Here is an 18302-nt window from a genome sequence, read left to right as displayed (position 1 = left end):
ACCGCGGCTCAGCAGGCAGGGTCACTACCGACTGAGCCAGACCGGTCGTCAAAAAATAGTTTCATTTCTTCTCTTTTTTGCCAAGCTGTAGAGGTTTTAAACGCAGCGTTGATAAACAGAATTAGAAAATATTACATTTAAAATGCGATAATCTAATGGCCATATTTTAAGCGGTGAACGCAGCGGTTAGCGGTTCAATGATCATGTAGGTAATTCATAATCACATGCGTTCGACGCTGCGTCGATCGCCCGCGCGCTTCACGGTGCTGTTACACGGGCAATAAAATTGCCGGCAATCTACATACCATCGATACGTTTGTTCAATACGCACCAACTAACTATGGAGTAAACGCGGCAATGGTACGTAAATTGCTTGGAATTGCGTTGCCAGTGTTGTGTGACGGCATGATATTTAAAAAAAATGTGGAATTGCTTCAGATTCATATCACAATATTTACACCGTCGCATGAGTGCATCGCATGTCCGTTGCTACTTAAAAACAAAAGAATGCACCATGCGCATAGGCAAGCCGCCTTTACATTTCTTAGCCATATCGGTATAAGATTAATAGTTGGACTTATTGAATGGAACAATTTATTATCAATTTATCAGATATATCGAGTATACTATCAACGTTTAAGCCTCCGCCACACATAAAGCTCTTTGATAGCGTAGCGTTAGCGAAGCGCAATGATAGCGGTGCGCCGGACGAACGCTGGTGTTCCGCTGATTCCGCTCGCAATCCGCGCGCATTCCGCTCGCAATCCGCGCTCGTTAGTTCCCGCCGGCGTCCGCTGGCGCAACGCCAGCGTTCGTCCGGCGCACCGCTATCATTGCGCTCCGCTAACGCTCCGCCTACGCTCTCAAAACGCGCATGTGTGGCCGAGCTTTTAATCTTTCTTTACATAGACGTGACACTTAGTTATCGCACACGTGGGACAAGATTTCACCTATCACTTTGTGCGCTCATATAAATGGGTCTGGGTGTGTCTGTGATGTATTTCCGAGTCTATTAAATCTGAGCGTTATATTCACTTTGAAATGTGGTGACTTTAACTTTTACTAGTCAAATAAACAAACAGAAACACGCATGCCGCGGCAATAAAAGGGGAATTTTTGCTTCCTAATTTATGTTTTACAATTTGTATTATACATACCCTATACATTTAAAAACATCGATTTACTACCCATTTAAATTCTCCGATATTTTATTTTCCACGTATTTATAATTCCTTTGTCTTTTGTCACTGAAAACGCGAATGATACCGCAACAAGCATGTGCATGGAGTCAATTACTTCTGACCCATTTACCGTATACTCTTTGTATAATCAATGCAACATGTATAAAAAGACACTGTGCAAACAAGACAATGCTTTCTTTTGTAGTGTTGAAAAGATTTGGAGCGGCCACGGTCACGTACGCCCGATCAAAACAAGTGTGCAATGGATTTTACATTTTGTTATTACGTACATATTTGCGTTTGGATACACATTCTGTTATGAATCTAAATGTGACGGTCTCGAGAAAAAGATACTACACGTCGCTGATTATTATGTTGTGTGCCACTGGCAAAGGTATCCCATTTTTTCACTGATCTCTGTCCAGTGATATGTCTAAGCTGCTCCTTCAAGAAGAAAATCAGTTCATCCCTGCGAAGTCTACCAGATCCTGGATCAGAGTTGTTCATGTCGTTTACACACATAAAGTTTGGTAGGTATAGGAATAAATAATCTGCCAGTGTCCTTTTTACAAATGCGACCTTTTTCGGAAATGATTTTGTCCAATTTCTAGTTAACACTAAGTATTAGTGAGTGATATTAGTAGTAACTAAAATCGCTCTGAACTAATTCCCCGTCAATCCGAGTTCAACGCCAATAATCCGATTGCACCCGGCCGGTGTCAGCCGTCTGATGTGCCGAGAGATTCGAACGAATTGCAATTTTAATTGAACATGACTACTCTGGGTCAACTTGTTCGACCACCAGTATATTATAGCATACTTTTTTGACCCATTTCACTCGTTAAACAGACTATATTTATATTAATACTCTAACTGTCGCTCTGATTAATTTCTTGTCGCAATTCCATCTCGACAGATTGCATCAAGCCCGGTGTCAGCCGTCTGATGTGCCGATAGCTATGCCAATTATAACGAATTACACTTTTAAGTGAACATGACTGCTCTGGGTCACTTGTTTGGACATCACTGGGACATTGTTGTCTTTGGATAATAATTATGTTAGTTTGAAATGATATTTGTCATTTTACTAATTGTTCGTTACAAGCGCATTGGTAAATATAAGAATAAATGTGTACCAGTAAAAAAAAATAAAACAAAATATTTGAGTAATCATAAAGGGTCAATGAGATGTGGCAAACTGCCCTTGAGTGAAATGTAAGACTAAGAATAATCAAACTGGCCCTCGAGGGAGTCTGCAAGAACTAAATAGTTAATAATCTCAACTCAATTCAAAACAAAAGTTATACATATATGTGATTGTAAATAGATATACATACATAGATGGAGTATAACGACTCCAAAGTTACAGTTCTGTTCTATCGCAAAAGGTCACGGTAAGAGGTTACAGTTCTGTTCTAACCCAAAAGGTCACGCTCGCGTATTTTGAGAGTGTCGTCTAGAAACGCAATTACAATGCGGGACGTACCGTACACACTACACACTCCGCAAGAGACTCCTGGACAGACTAAGAAAGAATGTGTGCATATTACACTCTTCTCGTCTCTCCGTTCTCCGATTGGATCGGACGGAGCGGTCCCGAACCTCGGCGCGGCGTTATCTCCTAGTGAAATGAAATGAAATATTTATTTTCCAAGTAGGCATATTACAATGCGCTTACAGTGTGTACACTTGTACAGCCGTCCTGAGATTCTCATAAGCACCACACCACATCACACACTGAACCGCAGACGTATGTGTATGTGTTGACAGATGTGTAGGGGTTTAAGGGTGCCGAGACGCTATCGCTCTGAAAGTTTACAGCCAGCCTGAGTTTCTCTTGCACGCCACACACTGAACGGCAGACTTATGTGTCGAGAACAGCCGGATCCCATAAATGTGTTGGGTTGACCAATGACTAGACGATAACTCTGGGGATAGGTTTTTTTTTTAATTATTGTTATAGTGTCCCACTGCTTGCCGAAGGCCACTCCACTCTTCACATCACATCTCTCATAAAGGTGTCTACTTAGACTTAGATGGCGGGATCACGTGCCTGCCATGTCCCCGCTTGATTGTCGGCATCCACTTGGTGGCTATTAGCCCACCTATACTGATTAAGCTGCAGACGTGACCTGCCCAGGCCCACTTCAGCCTGGCGGTCTTCTCCCCTACGTCAGCTATGCGTGTTTTAGCATACTTTTGCATGTTAAACTGTATCTTGTTTTTTAATGCATGTTAATTATAAGATGTAATGTTTTGAAAAGAAGTGGCCCGCCGAGTTTCTTGCCGGTCCCATAGTGGATACCCCCCTCCAACTGAGGGGGGACTGAAATCTTCTCGAGGCTGAGGCGTAGGGTTAGAGCCGGCGGCGTAGCTTTATTTGACGTTCATATGCGCATTGTAATATACCTACTTGGAAAATAAATATTTCATTTCATTTAGAGCGCGGCGAAGTGTTTCTAATGCGGTCCATAGCAGGTATACGCTATCATGAGACATTCTGAGTGTACTCACCCTGGAGGGAGCCTGGAAGAGCGACGCGGTGGCGTCCGGCTCGGCGGCGTGCGCTTGCGACATCTGGTGCGCGCGCGCCTGCCGCTCGCGCTCCCGGTCGCGCTCGCGGTCGCGGCCCGGCCACGGAGGCGCGCCGGCGCCGCCTCCGCCGCGGTCCCGGTCTCGGTCCCACTTGTCGTACCTGCAACAAAAAAGGTGGAATTTTAGTTGTGGAAATAGACATTAGTATGTACAGATTAGGCGTGGAAATAGACAAACTGTGTAGGCCGTTCGTGGACGCTACGCCGGACGCAATAGAACGACCTCTAGTGTCCGCGAACGTCATAGCAACTGCTGCTACGTAAACAGCACTGAATTTGTACGAGGCATCATCTTCATCATCAATGGACGGAAATATCATCATTCACGCAAGTTAAAATTAATGTTAATAGCGTCGTTCACCGTTGTATCAACATCGAATTACCTAGCAACCAATTGTTTGTAATAACCGTTTCTGATTGGCCGATAACGCGAAAGATAAAAAAAAATGTGTTTGAGATGCAGAAAAATTTGCCAGGTATCGCAAATTAGTATAGAATTTGTATGTAGTTCTATTTTTGAAATTATTATAGTTAACTAAAGTCAACTATAATGAGATTATTATAGTTGAGTTGGAGCTGCCATAGAGTATCCAACACCGAAAAGTTAGCACTTATAGTTTAGTCTGTGGTGTCCTAATTGACATATTACAGTCGACGAGTAGAAAAATGTATTTTTCAGTACAGATGAGCGTCCGAAGTTTCGACGTGGCATATAATGAACCACTTCTCGCACTAGTGCGTAAAAAAAAGACCATCTGTACTGAAAAATACATTCAGATTACAAACTCGTGTCGATTTAAAACACTCCCTTCGGTCGTGTTTTAATTTATCGCCACTCGTTTCGAACTTCCTTTTTTACGCACTTGTATCGTAATGTACTATTTTATCACACTCACTTGTAAACGGTGTTATTATACTGATACGTATTGAGCTATTTTACCGCCCTAGGGCGGTAAAGCGAATACCTGAGTGGGGCCTTCCACGTCCTGTCAAAAATTACAAGATGGCGGAGGATTGTTCAAAATGTCAGCGGAGGTATTTCAATACATTTAGCTTAAAATTTGGTTATTAAGTACTTCGCGAGTGTGATGGCATTGTGTACGGCTGAAAGATTACAAACTCGAGTTATTAAAGCCCTCCGCCTTCGGCGTCGCGCCGCCTTCAAACAGCCTCTCGTTCGTAACCCGTCGCATTCTCTCCGTCAGCTTTTACTAGCTCTCTTTATTTTACATCATGACAATTTAATCATATCATCATCATCATTGGCCTTCGAGTCTATAACAGACTAATACAAGCAGTGTCACGTGAGGCGACAACGTTTTTCATGGCTGTGATTGATAATCATATACATATGTATAATAATATAGTAATAAGATATAAATAAGTCGTATTTATGCCGAGTACCGACGTAAAACGACTTATTTTCCAAGAAACTTCGTAAAAGAAAATTTCTTGGAAATTATTTTTTATCCAAGAAAAGAAGACTCAAAACAGCGTATCATGACAACCATAACATTTTAAGTCTTTGAAAACAACTCGGAAGTAAAGTAAGACAGAGAAATATTAAACGATAAAATTTCTAGTAGCCTGCCACCGAAGCAATAAAAAGCACGTGTAAAATTAATAAAGTGATACATAACGTAAATTATCTATTTCAGTACGGTTGGTTAAACATCAAAACAACCAGTGACGTGGCACACCAAGCGACCGTTCTCTAGTTAGACATATCCATCGCTTCATTTCTTCCACGGATTACCAGCTACCTTACGCCATAAAACGCAACGTACATTAACGATGCCGTTAGTGCATTCGGTGCTCCCGGTCTGTTATTACGGGCCGTTTAAAACGTCATAATAGAGGAAAGTCTTTTATGAAAGGGGGTACTTAAATGGGTGTTACCGAGTATTAACTGACGGTTCTCTTTTCTTAACTTCTTTATCGCTGGGCTGCAGATAACGAAGCAACTTTGCCGTTTATAAGATAGATACCGAGGTGATCAACTAATCATAGATAGTTATTTGTTTTAATTAGAAATAACACCAATGGGTTTTATTTGATACAATAGGTTGATCGCCTGAATTACTATTATCATCGCATGTAATCTTCTCGTTTATATTTATCTGAAAAGCTGTCCTGGATACCAGTTCTTTTAAGAAAATCTTATAGAACCGACCATCTATGATGGCGCCATCTATGCAAACCTTTGACAGTTTGCCAACTCCACTCAGTGATTTCGTATATTATTATGTTTCGTCTGTGGATTCAGTGATTTCGTATATTATTATGTTTTGTCTGTGGTCAGAAGTGCATTTCGGGTTTAACCGACATTCTTAAGTGAGTCGGAATTACCTATACAGTCATGCATAAATTATGTTTCAAGTAAATTGTATAATATTTTTCAATTACTCATCCGAGTTTGTATTGTATTCGACTAGGTATATAATTAAAACATGGAATGGAATATTACTGAAATAGCTTTGAACCCAGGAGTGGCGGCTGGTGAAAGTTTCTGCTAGGCAACACTGAGCAAAAAGAAACCTACCTTAACATTCATCATCATCATTTCAGCCAATAATCGCCCACTGCTGAGCATAGGCCTCCCTTCGTGTACGCCACTTCTCCCAGTCCTGGGCTAATCCCATCCAGAAGTGCCCCGCAGTTTTTCGAATGACGTCCACCCAACGAGCCAACGGATGCCAGGCGCTTCTTACATCCGATAGCGGCCACCATTCGGTCAACATTTTGGTCCACCTGCTATCACTCTGCCTGGCAACATGCCCCGCCCAATTCCATTTGAGTTTGGAAATGACGTCACCCACGTCCCGCACCTTAATATTAGGTACTTTAATAGTAATCAATTTTAGGCAAGCTGCTGCTGGAATCCAGTAAGATGCTGTCTGACAAGAATGGCACTTATTTCTTTGGCAATTTTTATAATAAACCTGTGAATCCGCTCGATTATGTCCTACAAGGCGTTTTAATAAAAGAATAATAGCACATTTCACTTTATCATGTTTATCAAAGCAAACTGCCTATCTGCATGGCCATCTGATTATACCACTCGAGATTACTCATTATCAATGTCCGACTAACTTGACAAACGCCTACAATTTCCTCTTTTTTTTCATATAATTAGGAAGTAATATGGAACTGAAACAAGTTAATGATGAGATGACGAGTGGTAGAGATGTATGGAAGAGCCGCCCCATAGTGACTGGGATAAGGGCAAGACTGGCAAGAGAATGATGATGATGAGGAAGTAATATGATACTCAACCTACACTTTCTTAAACTTAGTTCCAAAGGAAAATATTTACCTACAGAACAAAAACAAATGTAATTTCATTTACCATTGTCAAATGTATGTATTGGATATATGTATATAAACAAACACTACGGTATTATACATAGGTATGTATGATGCTCAAATGGGATTGGGCAGGATACGTTTGCCGTATGCCGGATGACCTGTGGGCAAAAACAGCCACCCGTTGGTTGCCACAAATTACAAGGCCAAGGGGTAGACCACGTCAGAGATGGCGGGACGAACTCGATGCCTTTGAGACACACTGGTGGGAGACTTCCGAGGATAGGGATACGTCGAAGAGTAAGAGGGAGGCCTTTGCCCAGCAGTGGGACAATGTGGGCTAATAATAATAATAATGTATGATACTAGGACACTGTCACACACTAAAACAATCGGACATTTATTTGGTAGACGGGTATTTTCAGAATTTGGGCCCCCCAATTAGCTTAAGTTGTTAACAAAAATTAACTCGCTGTCAGTTTTGTGACGACAATTAAGCATAAAATCTGTCTAAAAATTTACTTTTTTCACATTCTGAATGTAGATTATCGCTTAAAGTTTATGTAGGTAATTAACACAAAAACAATATTTTTATTGAAATTTCATGCTTAATGTCACAAAACTGACAGTGATTTAATTTTTGTTAACGACTTACGCTAATTGGGGGGCCCCAAATTCTGAAAACGCCCAGACTCGTATCGTAAGTATACAAGTCTCATGGATCTCTTCACAGCAGTCTTTGCATAATCAGTACATACATATATTATACTTCACTTACTAATTCTACATTCATACAAAATGAATAATAATCAGCGGCAATAAATCTAAAAACCACTTAACTGAGAACAATGTAACATGTAATCCGAACAAAACTATAGTCGTCGATACAATACGAATCCATAAGGTAGTTTATGCATAGAAGTTACCACAGCTTAAACATCTTGTGTATTTCCGTGATATGTTAGCACCACAGACCACAGACTGCACAGACGCCGCATTATCAAGCGTTTACAAAGAGCGGGTGGTCACCAGAGGCACAGTATGGCCACTCCCGCTCCCCGCTGAAAGTGCCGCCCACCTCCTCTCGGTTACCTCGCAGTTACTGCCTGTCAAAAACGCTAACAGTCGACCTGACATATTTCACTCATACAAGCATATACGCGTTCACCTACACGAGCTTAGACTGTGTACTAGGAACGCACCTCTTTCATATATTTGAACGCCAGTGTCCGAGGAGTGCCAGAGGTATGTTTTACTTGTAAAATACTACGATTTGAGCAGCGTGATTGAGTAGCATCTTACACCATTACATTAGCTTAGGTTCAATCCAAAACCATTTTTTTTTAATATTCCACTCTTGTAGAGTGCTGGTTGTAAATGTTGACACAACTGCATTAAGCGGTGCGTTCAGTCCAGACACTAATTTACTACAAGTTATTTTGTTTAAGTAACATCTTACACCATTACCTAGCATAACAGCCCAGGTTGAACCCTAAAACTACTTTTTTATAAATATTAAAAAATTACACGAGTGCTCGTTGTAAACGTTGTCACAACTAGATCAATCGATTGCGTTCCCATACTAAATGACTACGGTAGAACATACGACTAAGCTTGTGTGCTCCGTCTAGTATTTGCGGTGGTCTATGGTTGCATATGTAATATGTATCATTTCGATGGCATATCCAGACTGGTTCCGGAACGTCAAGGACGGAAAACGCAAAACAAGTCGGTCAATAGGTGTAACTTGGAACTACTACACATGCACAATGCGCTACTTAATAACCTGTGTAAAGCTGAGTTTAGACGTGCAAGTTTTGAGACGCAACTATAGGCAAGAGTGAGTGGCAAATGTCTGCATCTCTTTCTTGCATATACTTCTGTTTCAAAACTTGCTGCAATAACTTGCACGTCTAAACTCAGCTTAAGGCCTGAGTGGACGCTTGGAGCGGAGCGGAGCGGTAGAGCGAGCGGCCACCCTATGTAGCGTCGACTCAGGACAGTCTGGACATTTGTATGAGCTTCAACTGTTTGTTATGCACGCCGCACGCCCGCCCAATATGATATGAGCATGCACTCAGGTTTTAAAACTTACGGTTACTTATTAAAACTCAATTCATGATTAATAGTTTATATTGAAAGTGAACCTTAAGAATTATATACACCGTGTTTTTTTTGTTTTCCGTTAAATTCGACACGTAGCTAGGTTCATTATCAGGAAAAAAAAAATATTTTTCATCATTTTCTTACATAATAAATGAATTTATTAGTGTAAGAGACCCTTAAGAATAACATTCAAGTTAGTGTCAAGTGATTGACAGCACATGTCAAAACAAAATAACATTAGGAATTGGTAAACGTGTTCATTAATTATGTTTATTTTTTTAATAACTCGATAACCGTAAGAGTTAAGACGCTAGTTTCTTAGAGAAATTAATTGTATTTTATCTAAATAATCTTTCCTTAAGGTGGCTCGCCTAGGTTACCCGAAGCTCAGGCTGCGTTAGATGGCGTTAATCTGCAAATTACCGGTCTTATTTTTTTTGTGGAGTCGTACAGGCATTTATATACTTTTAATTATGCTTCGCGAACATTTAATATTAAAATTGACGTATTACAACATACATTCAACTTCTCATTGTAACGTTAATCCCCTTAATGTAAATAAATTTACTATTTTACACTATTTTTAAGTACCACTCACACATACAAACAGTGTTTTTGTATTCCTTCTAGTCGATAATTTCACGCGGCGACAGTTTGTTTAAATAGCCTTGCGGTAAATACGTGCCATCGCATGATTTGCATGGAAGTACTGGGTTCGAATCCAGGACTTTTTCTCTTTTTTTTTTATACTACGTCGGTGGCAAACAAGCATACGGTCCGCCTGATGGAAAGCGGTCACCGTAACCTATGGACGCCTGCAACTCAAAGAGTGTCGCATGCGCGTTGCCGCCCCATTAGAAACTTGTACACTCCCCTTTGCTGTGTGTGCACAGCAAAAAGGAGTGTACAAGTTCAAAGGAGGGTTTGGGTTGCCGACGACTCAAAGGACAATAGACGGAACAAATTAGTTCCGTAAGTCCTCCCGTCGTCAGCACCCCGCACCCTCGTTGAGCTCTGGCAGCCTTACTCACCGGCAGGAACACAACACTATGAGACACTATTTTTTTTTTATTATTATACATAAATGTATATGTACTCGATTTCCACAAAAAAGATTAAAAACCTATTCTCTTACATGGTAATAATTTTTGGGTTCGTCGAACTCAGAATTTCTAACATAATTATCCTAATCTGATATTTAAAAAAATTCCAAAGATAAATTTTAGTTTTTAAAGTACGATTCGAATGATTTTTTTTCTAATTGTTTATTTTCGATGGAGCACGGGTATTCAAATCGCTTTTGAAAATTAGTAAATGCTTCTTAAATTAGTAAATGAAAATGCAATAGTTAACTGAGTATCGTAGTGCTTTAAAAACTCAAGTGGACTTTTTTTATCTAAGGAGTAATTTCGAGAATATATTATATTTAGCGAGGGTATTAAAAGTTGTGTTTTATATCTCAACTTAATAAATAGAATATCAAAATGACAATAAAAAAATCAATATGTTCTCTACCATTCATGCTCGGTCAATAAAAAATACGAAATTTATATCCAAAAAAAATACAAAAAGTTTATAGAATCCCGGGATTCGAACGCAGTTTCACGGCGTGACAGGCGACTGTTCACCAACAACGCCATTACATAACACGCTGTCACCGACGAAATTAGGCTATACGTTACGTATATAATTATTTAAATATAAATAATAATGTCAAATCCATACTAAAATTACAAATAAGAAAGGGTGTGTGTCTGTTTGTTTGTCCGTCTTTCACGGCAAAACCGGAGCGACGAATTGACGTGACTATTTAAGGGGATTTAGTTGAAGGGATGGAGAGTGACATAGGCTACCTTTTGTCTCTTTCTTACGCGAGCGAAGCCGCGGTCAAAACCTAGTTTATTATAAATGGGAAAAACTGGTTACTCTATAATCTGAAGTGGAAGAATTCGTTGTTTCACCAAAGATAATGTGTGTTTGTTTGTTTGTTTGTCCGTCTTTCATGGCCAAACGGAGCGACGGATTGACATGTTTTTTAAGTGGAGATAGTTGAAGGGATGGAGATTGACATAATGCTACTTTTGTCTCTTTCTAACGCAAGCTAAGCCGCGGGCAAAAGCTAGTACAGCACGGGTAGCATGGTCGCGCGATAGACGATAAAATATCAGGCCGTCCCTGTCGCACTATTAGTAAGTGCGATTATAGGGACGGCCAGATGTTTTATCATTTATCGCGCGACCATAATTGCCTGCCTGGACCAGATTATATTGATGATAATTATTATTTGTAACCATTTAGTTAATATTGTCCTCAGTTACCGCGATAGTTACTCATGAAATAAAAACTATGAAAACGGATTAAATCGTGTATAATGAATTTACAATTCATCCCGACGTTTCGAACACTACAGCGTTCGTGGTCTCTGAGCTCAACGGGTGACTGAGGAAAAATTACAATGTGCAAAAGCTACCCACATACCTACATACATATTCATATATATAACTATTTAATTGTTGAAGAAAAACATTCACACAACAATAACATAGGTCAACTAGCTCAGTAAATGTAAGGAAGTCAGCACATTACTAATACCAACATTTAATACTATGCCCACACTATGACCTATGTACCTGACCTGACGTGTAATATTTTATTTTATCAACAAAGGCATAATAAAGATTGTATTGTATTGTTGTATGAAAATAAAAAATAGGAAAGAAATATAGTAAGTCTTTTTTAATAGAATATTTATTCTATTAAAAAATATAAAAAAAACTTAATAAATCCAAAAAAAGTTCAAATGATTAAAAAAGACTCCGGAATGGATCTCGAGATCTCCAGCTTCATAGTCAATGCATTTGACCGAGACGCCATTTCGATTTACACTAGCAGTGTCGAAATACACGATATGTATCTTTATTGACAAAATGCGTCATTATTTCTGAGTCTGCTTGAGTTAAGTAAACCAATATCTTTAAATAATTACTTGTCAAGAGCCAAGTGTCACTGATGACAATGTCAACTAAAAATGCGCGAAATATGACGGCTCTGTGTCTGTACACAAAATTTGGCACGCACATTTTCGTAAAATTAATAAAAAATTCACATGGATTTGTCCATGATTTCTGTATGAAACAATGTATTTCGTTCAATACTGCGACGATGGATAATGTATAGTAGATGTATGCGCATATTTTTATTTAGTTGTAGTGTGCGGTGACTAAATAAATGGTAGATGTTTTTTGTATGGAAAGCGAGCCACCTTAAAGTTAACGGAATCCAATAAAAACAGGTTGTACGAATACCCTTTTTAATAATCGTTAAGGAGAGACGGAGAGAAGTTGATGTGACTGGTTTATTTCATGCGGAGACTGCACGAAGTTTCACCGAGATAGGTGCGAATGTTCTCAAACTAAGTTGTACAGTCGAGTTCAAAATATGTGTACATTTCTCCACCTTAACTCGATGCAATACGAAAAAAATCGAAATAAGATGTCATATATTAAAGAAAAAATGACGAGCACCACCGGTGGTGAAGGCCAGATTCGAACCGGCGTCTTTTAGCAATCTGGGCCAAACGCCATGAACCCCTAGGCCACCTCGCCACAGTGGAAGACGTCGAAATTTCTCTTCTATATGTCATCTTTGTAAGACTAGGCGTCTTTGACCAACTCTAAGGGCAAGCAGGAGGTGCTTGCACCTCCTATACGAAACCTTTACAGGTTTACGATATAGCTAGAGAGACTGGTGCTGCCATCTATACGCAACTATGGGAACAAATCAAATTATTTTAACAAATATTTTGATTTGTGTTCTTATTTCGATTTTTAATTTATATATAGTAGTGTGACTACATTAAAAAAACATAAATCAAAATATTTGTTAAAATAATTTGATTTGTTCCCATAGTTGCGTGTCGATGTAATACGGTGAAAACATGTACACATATTTATAAACTCGACTGTATGTTGGAAATGAGGCTTGGAAGTAATAGTTGGGATTTATTTCATGTACATATTGAACCTTTATCCTAACTCAAACGTTTTATTATGTCGGTAGTCGACTGTGGGATATGGGTTCAATAGTGATTATGGGCTGGAAACCTGTCACTGCAACATCAAAATTTCGTTTTCTTTTAAGCCCTTCATTGAACATTGTGGCAGTGAAACTTGTGCAGTTTCATGTGCTCCGCCTACCCCGTACGGGAATACAGGCGTGAATTTATAATGTATGTATATACTGTTTCTCTGAGAACATAATACAAAACGTATTATTGTATGTATTGTTTTTCCGTTGAATTACACGTGTTACAGATAAATATGGAGCGCCTATTGTGTTTAATATGTCCATCTGTTTTACGTAAACCCTTGTGGACGTTTGAAGGCTGTGGCGTAGTATAAAAATAAGTGGTTATTTTTATCATCAAATTCATAAAGTATTAAGTGTGTACATATTGTGTATCAGCTCTGACGCAAGACTGAAATTTACTTCTACGAATACGAACTAATTTAAGATGGCTAATTACGAATATTGCTGATATTTCTAATAGTTAAATGCGTAGGATAAGTAGCACACGAAACAACATACTTAGCCTGTTATATTATGTTTGATTTGACTCCCCATAAACACTTACCCCCTTATTCATAAATGTTTTCTAAAGTTATCATGCCGATAAAGTTCGTTTCTCCCTTTCTATCACGCCAATACATCGGAAAGGGACAAACGAACTTTATCGGCTTGACAACTTTAGAGAACGTTTATGAATAACGGGGGTTAGTCCCTGGCTAAAACATAAAAATGGGTATTTTAGATTTTGTACGTTAGCACGAAAAAACTACCAATTTAGTTATAATTGTCAGTTTTCTCATCTGCGAATAGTTCACATGTCTCCCATCGTCTGGCAGAATAATGAAACAGCCGTGGTCTTAACGAGCGCGATAATTACAAAAAACATGGTTTACTGACATCGCATACACTTTCACTGCCGCAAGTCATTGATTTATACATTACTTCTTAAGGACGGGTCTTATGGGCACCAAGAAAGTTGCCCGTACGGTGTCATTAAAGCCGGGTTTCCACAGCGAGCAAAGCGGACTCATTAATGACTTCGTTCCAAGTTTTTTGCTGCCAAATTGCTACTATGCAGTTAAAGCCTCCGCCACACATAAAGCGTTTTGATAGCGTAGCGTCAGCGGAGCGCAATGATAGCGGTGCGCCGGAGGAACGCTGGCGTTCCGCTCGCAATCCGCGCGCATTCTGCTCGCAATCCGCACGCATTCCGCTCGCAATCGGCGCTCGTTAGTTCCCGCCGGCGTCCGCTGGGCGCAACGGCAGCGTTTGTCCGGCACACCGCTATCATTGCGCTCCTTTTTTTTTTTAGTATGAATAGGTAGACGTTTGACCACGATCACACCTGATGGTATGTGATGATGCGGTCTACGGTGGATCACGCTTACCTATGAGATACCTATTTACTCTTGCTTTAATGAGACCTGGATTGTATCATGGGAACACAGACTCAGGCAGGGCTTGGCGGTTCGCAAAATAAATGTTGAAGCGAAAAGTGCTTTCTAAAAACGCATTCGATTGTCTGGTGGTCCTAAGGTGAAATGGGGACGGAGGAACAAGGTTGTACAGTTCCTCAGCTCACTTAAGCTTTCAAAACGCTCATATGTGGCCTTTTAAGGTAGCCAGGGGTGAAAATGAAACGGAGTCCTTAGTCCGCTCCGCTCGCGGTTACATAAAAACGCGCGCGTAATGCGAATTTATCAACCAATCACGTAGCGTTCCATCAATGCGCATCAAACTAGAATGTCCATTAGAAATCGAACGATCCTATCCTTACTATTCAATTCTCAAGTCGGATTTACGATTATTAATTACCACTCAGTCGTAATACTCACTAAGTCGTAAATAAGTCGAGAAACGCCTTTTAACTACGCTAGCGTATGAGCTGGAACGGAGTTTGGGGAGAACTTTATTAACTTTGACGAATTTCATTAAGACACATCTTTAAAACTGTTATACGGTCGGCTTGTGTTGTTTTATAACTTTCCTTATTTAGAGTAGTTTTCTCCGTTTACACGATATAGTTTATGTCAAGATAGTGTTTATGTTATAGCTGTAGCATGATATCGTAATGTTTTTTCGATGTAATTTAATAGTAACATATTTATCGTAATTTGTGTCGTAATTTTATGTTTTTTGACAGTTCCCCTTTAATAATCCGTCAAAATCCTGGAATTGCGTAGTATCCGGATGTCATCCTATTTTCAAGATGAATTTGTTACTTGAGCAATTCCCGTTTAGTTTGTACATTTGGATCACGTCTCCGATTTTGATAAAAATTGGTATGATAGTCCATGATTAACGATCCACTAGGTTTCCCAAAATGTCCTAGGTTGATTGTATTAACGGGAATTGCTGACTTCGATTAACGACATTTATGCTCATCGTAGACAATAAAAATAGGTTTAGACTTTTAGAGTAATAATTAATTTTAATTAGATATTTAAGTTTTAAAATAAAACGCATTATTATTCTAAACAATGTCTAAACATGTCCAAGATGACCATAAATGTCGCAAATGATCGATTACATATTGTAAATGACGGACGCTTTACTAAAAAAAAAACTTTTAAGGTACAGCGGGGCAAATCTCGATTGGGAGGCAATTGTAACTGATACATTTTTTCCATTATTACACTATGATGTTGAGTTCTACATGTATCGACTGAACACGCCTACCATATATAAATATGCAAACACGCTCTATTTAATAATGCAAACATTGTAAAACGTGGAAAAATGGACCAGTTACATTTGACCCCCCAGTCGAGATTTGTCCTATTTATTATTACTATATTACTTAAAAGGCTTTATTTATTTGCAATAAAATTTATGATCATAAAAACTTTTGATCTATACTATTATTCCATAACCCCGCTGTACCTAATTGTAATTTAAACCTCACACATACGTAGTGGAAGTGTGCAACAACGCTAACATGGTTTGGTATGTCACAATGATGTCATCATAGTTTATAAGTTGAACATCTGTAACTCATAGCAGGACGCGATAATACATATTGCGTATTGTTGCTTGTTCCACTGACCTACATTAAGGACTATTAGACTACTTGTAATGGCACTTAGTGACATGGCGATCGCTTGAACAAGTTGTATAAAAAAGTGGTGACGTCACAGTGAAAGATTTTTAAAACAGTGCCGTAGAATGATCTAACTGTCGGTGGCGCCCAGCCTATCATTGTCAGGCTGGCTATTTGGGCTAATTTTGGCTAAACATGAATTGATTTTAAATTATAGTACCTTTGTAAAAGATTATGCATACTCTTATACGAAATCAAAACTATCGTCATTGTAAATAGCCAAATAGATACAGGAAGTGAAAACATCCGATATGGTACATTACTTTAGATTACTACGTAATTGACTTTTGCAAACTATTCATTTTTATTACAACTTTCACTGTGTAAATAGCACGCGAATTTATTTATTAAACTTCGTGCTGGTCACAGCATAATTATTAGAAAATAAACATATCGAATAAGATTTAAAAAATTACGTTACTTAAGTACATTTGCACTGCACTTCCTTTTATATAGGTAATAAAAAAAAAACGTTATTTATCACTTCCAAATAACAGACTTGAACTAAACAAGTATATTGGTATATTTAAACCGAATCATTATATATGATTTTACAACAAACACTAATTATTAATTAAATAATTACAATCGACACGAAACTGGTTGGTGAATGACATGTTAAAAAATACCGGATATATTACATTAGTGATGGATTGGATTGAATGGGATTGCTCTATCTTAAGACTCTCAAGACAAGCATAGGAAGAAATAATGCTAGAGCACCCGACCACCCAAGTTTTACCGGTAAACAAAAAGAGATGTGTTGTTTAGGCATTGTTTTTTTTTTTACTTTAACTTATCTGTTGACCGCGAAATGTACAGATTTATCTATATTTAGAAAGGTTATACAGGATGTCAGATAATTTTGGTGCGTTATTTCATCCGCTACAATTAATACTGACTTTACATAGTTATAATTTTCCGCGATCATTGATAGAGAATTTAGGCCTGCGATACACATGACTATAGCTTGTACAATTGACATGCCAGCTACGAACAAAATAATTGCATCACAGTTTATTTGCCAGTAATCTTGTACGCGGCTGGCATGCCAGTTGTGGAAGCTACAGACATGTGTATCACAGGCCTTATACTATAACAAACTTTATAATAGACAATATAGACATCATCCATTAATACAATACACAAGATTTATGGCCGCATATATTTTGAATAACCCATCAAAACTAGATCTAACAGTACAGATAAGTACCGTATCTCAACAAATATCACTTTCATCCATTAATAAGATACATACGATTCGCCCGACAGACAGGTTACCTTGGCGCAAGGTCAGAGTAATGATCAGGAGCCGGTTTTTGGATAATTCTTGACTCATTAACTCTGAATGTAAATGTGCGACATTGTTTTTAATGCGAATTAGCATATGTGTGTAAAATAATGATTTAGGCTGCGAAAATAACTGGGAAGTTGAAACAGAGATATTCATTGATCTCTCTGATTAATTCATATCTGTTCAATATGATTGCTAAAGTCAAAGTAAGTGTGAGAAGTAGGTAATTTCTTGTAAGGTCGAAACTTCGGAGGGCCGTCTGTACTGAAAAACTTCGTACGTTTCACGTGCGAAAAGCAAATTGGTATATAACTCGTGTCGATTTAACTCGTTTTGGACTTCCTCTTTTCCGCACTTGTATCGTAATGTAGGATTTGTATCTTATTTTTGCAGAATTTGAGACCGATTTTATCATACATATGAGATATAAGTTGAAGTGATATCCCATTTTATGACTTCACAGCCATCAATTTCAGAATGGTCATCGGTACTACGTTTTGACACACAAGCATAACATTGTTAACACATTCACTACCACTGAGATTTTGCACGACTGTGAACACACGTTATGTGTGTGTGTGACAGGGGCCCATTTCTCTAAAAATATTTATTAGTCTAATACGAGTAATATTAGTGGGTTGTGAATATCGTCT

At 38.7% G+C, this 18302-nt stretch overlaps 1 protein-coding gene across 5 annotated transcripts in view; it reads right to left on the bottom strand.

The window, feature by feature from the left end:
* Window positions 1-18302, bottom strand: part of LOC125235989 (AF4/FMR2 family member 3) — a 412908-nt gene that overhangs the window by 170244 nt on the left and 224362 nt on the right. For 4 of the 5 annotated variants that reach the window (XM_048142664.1, XM_048142660.1, XM_048142662.1 and 1 more), the window contains exon 3: window positions 3696-3876. The exons of the other annotated variant lie outside the window; for it this stretch is intronic. In XM_048142664.1, the coding sequence (XP_047998621.1) occupies window positions 3696-3876 (181 nt within the window). The remainder of the gene's footprint in view (window positions 1-3695; window positions 3877-18302) is intronic. 5 annotated transcript variants of the gene reach the window in all.

This window comes from Leguminivora glycinivorella, chromosome 18 (assembly GCF_023078275.1).
Source record: "Leguminivora glycinivorella isolate SPB_JAAS2020 chromosome 18, LegGlyc_1.1, whole genome shotgun sequence".
Taxonomy (NCBI): Eukaryota; Metazoa; Arthropoda; class Insecta; order Lepidoptera; family Tortricidae; genus Leguminivora; species Leguminivora glycinivorella.
The sequence above is the reverse complement of the archived record's forward strand: the minus strand, read 5'-3'. Positions and strand labels throughout refer to the sequence as shown.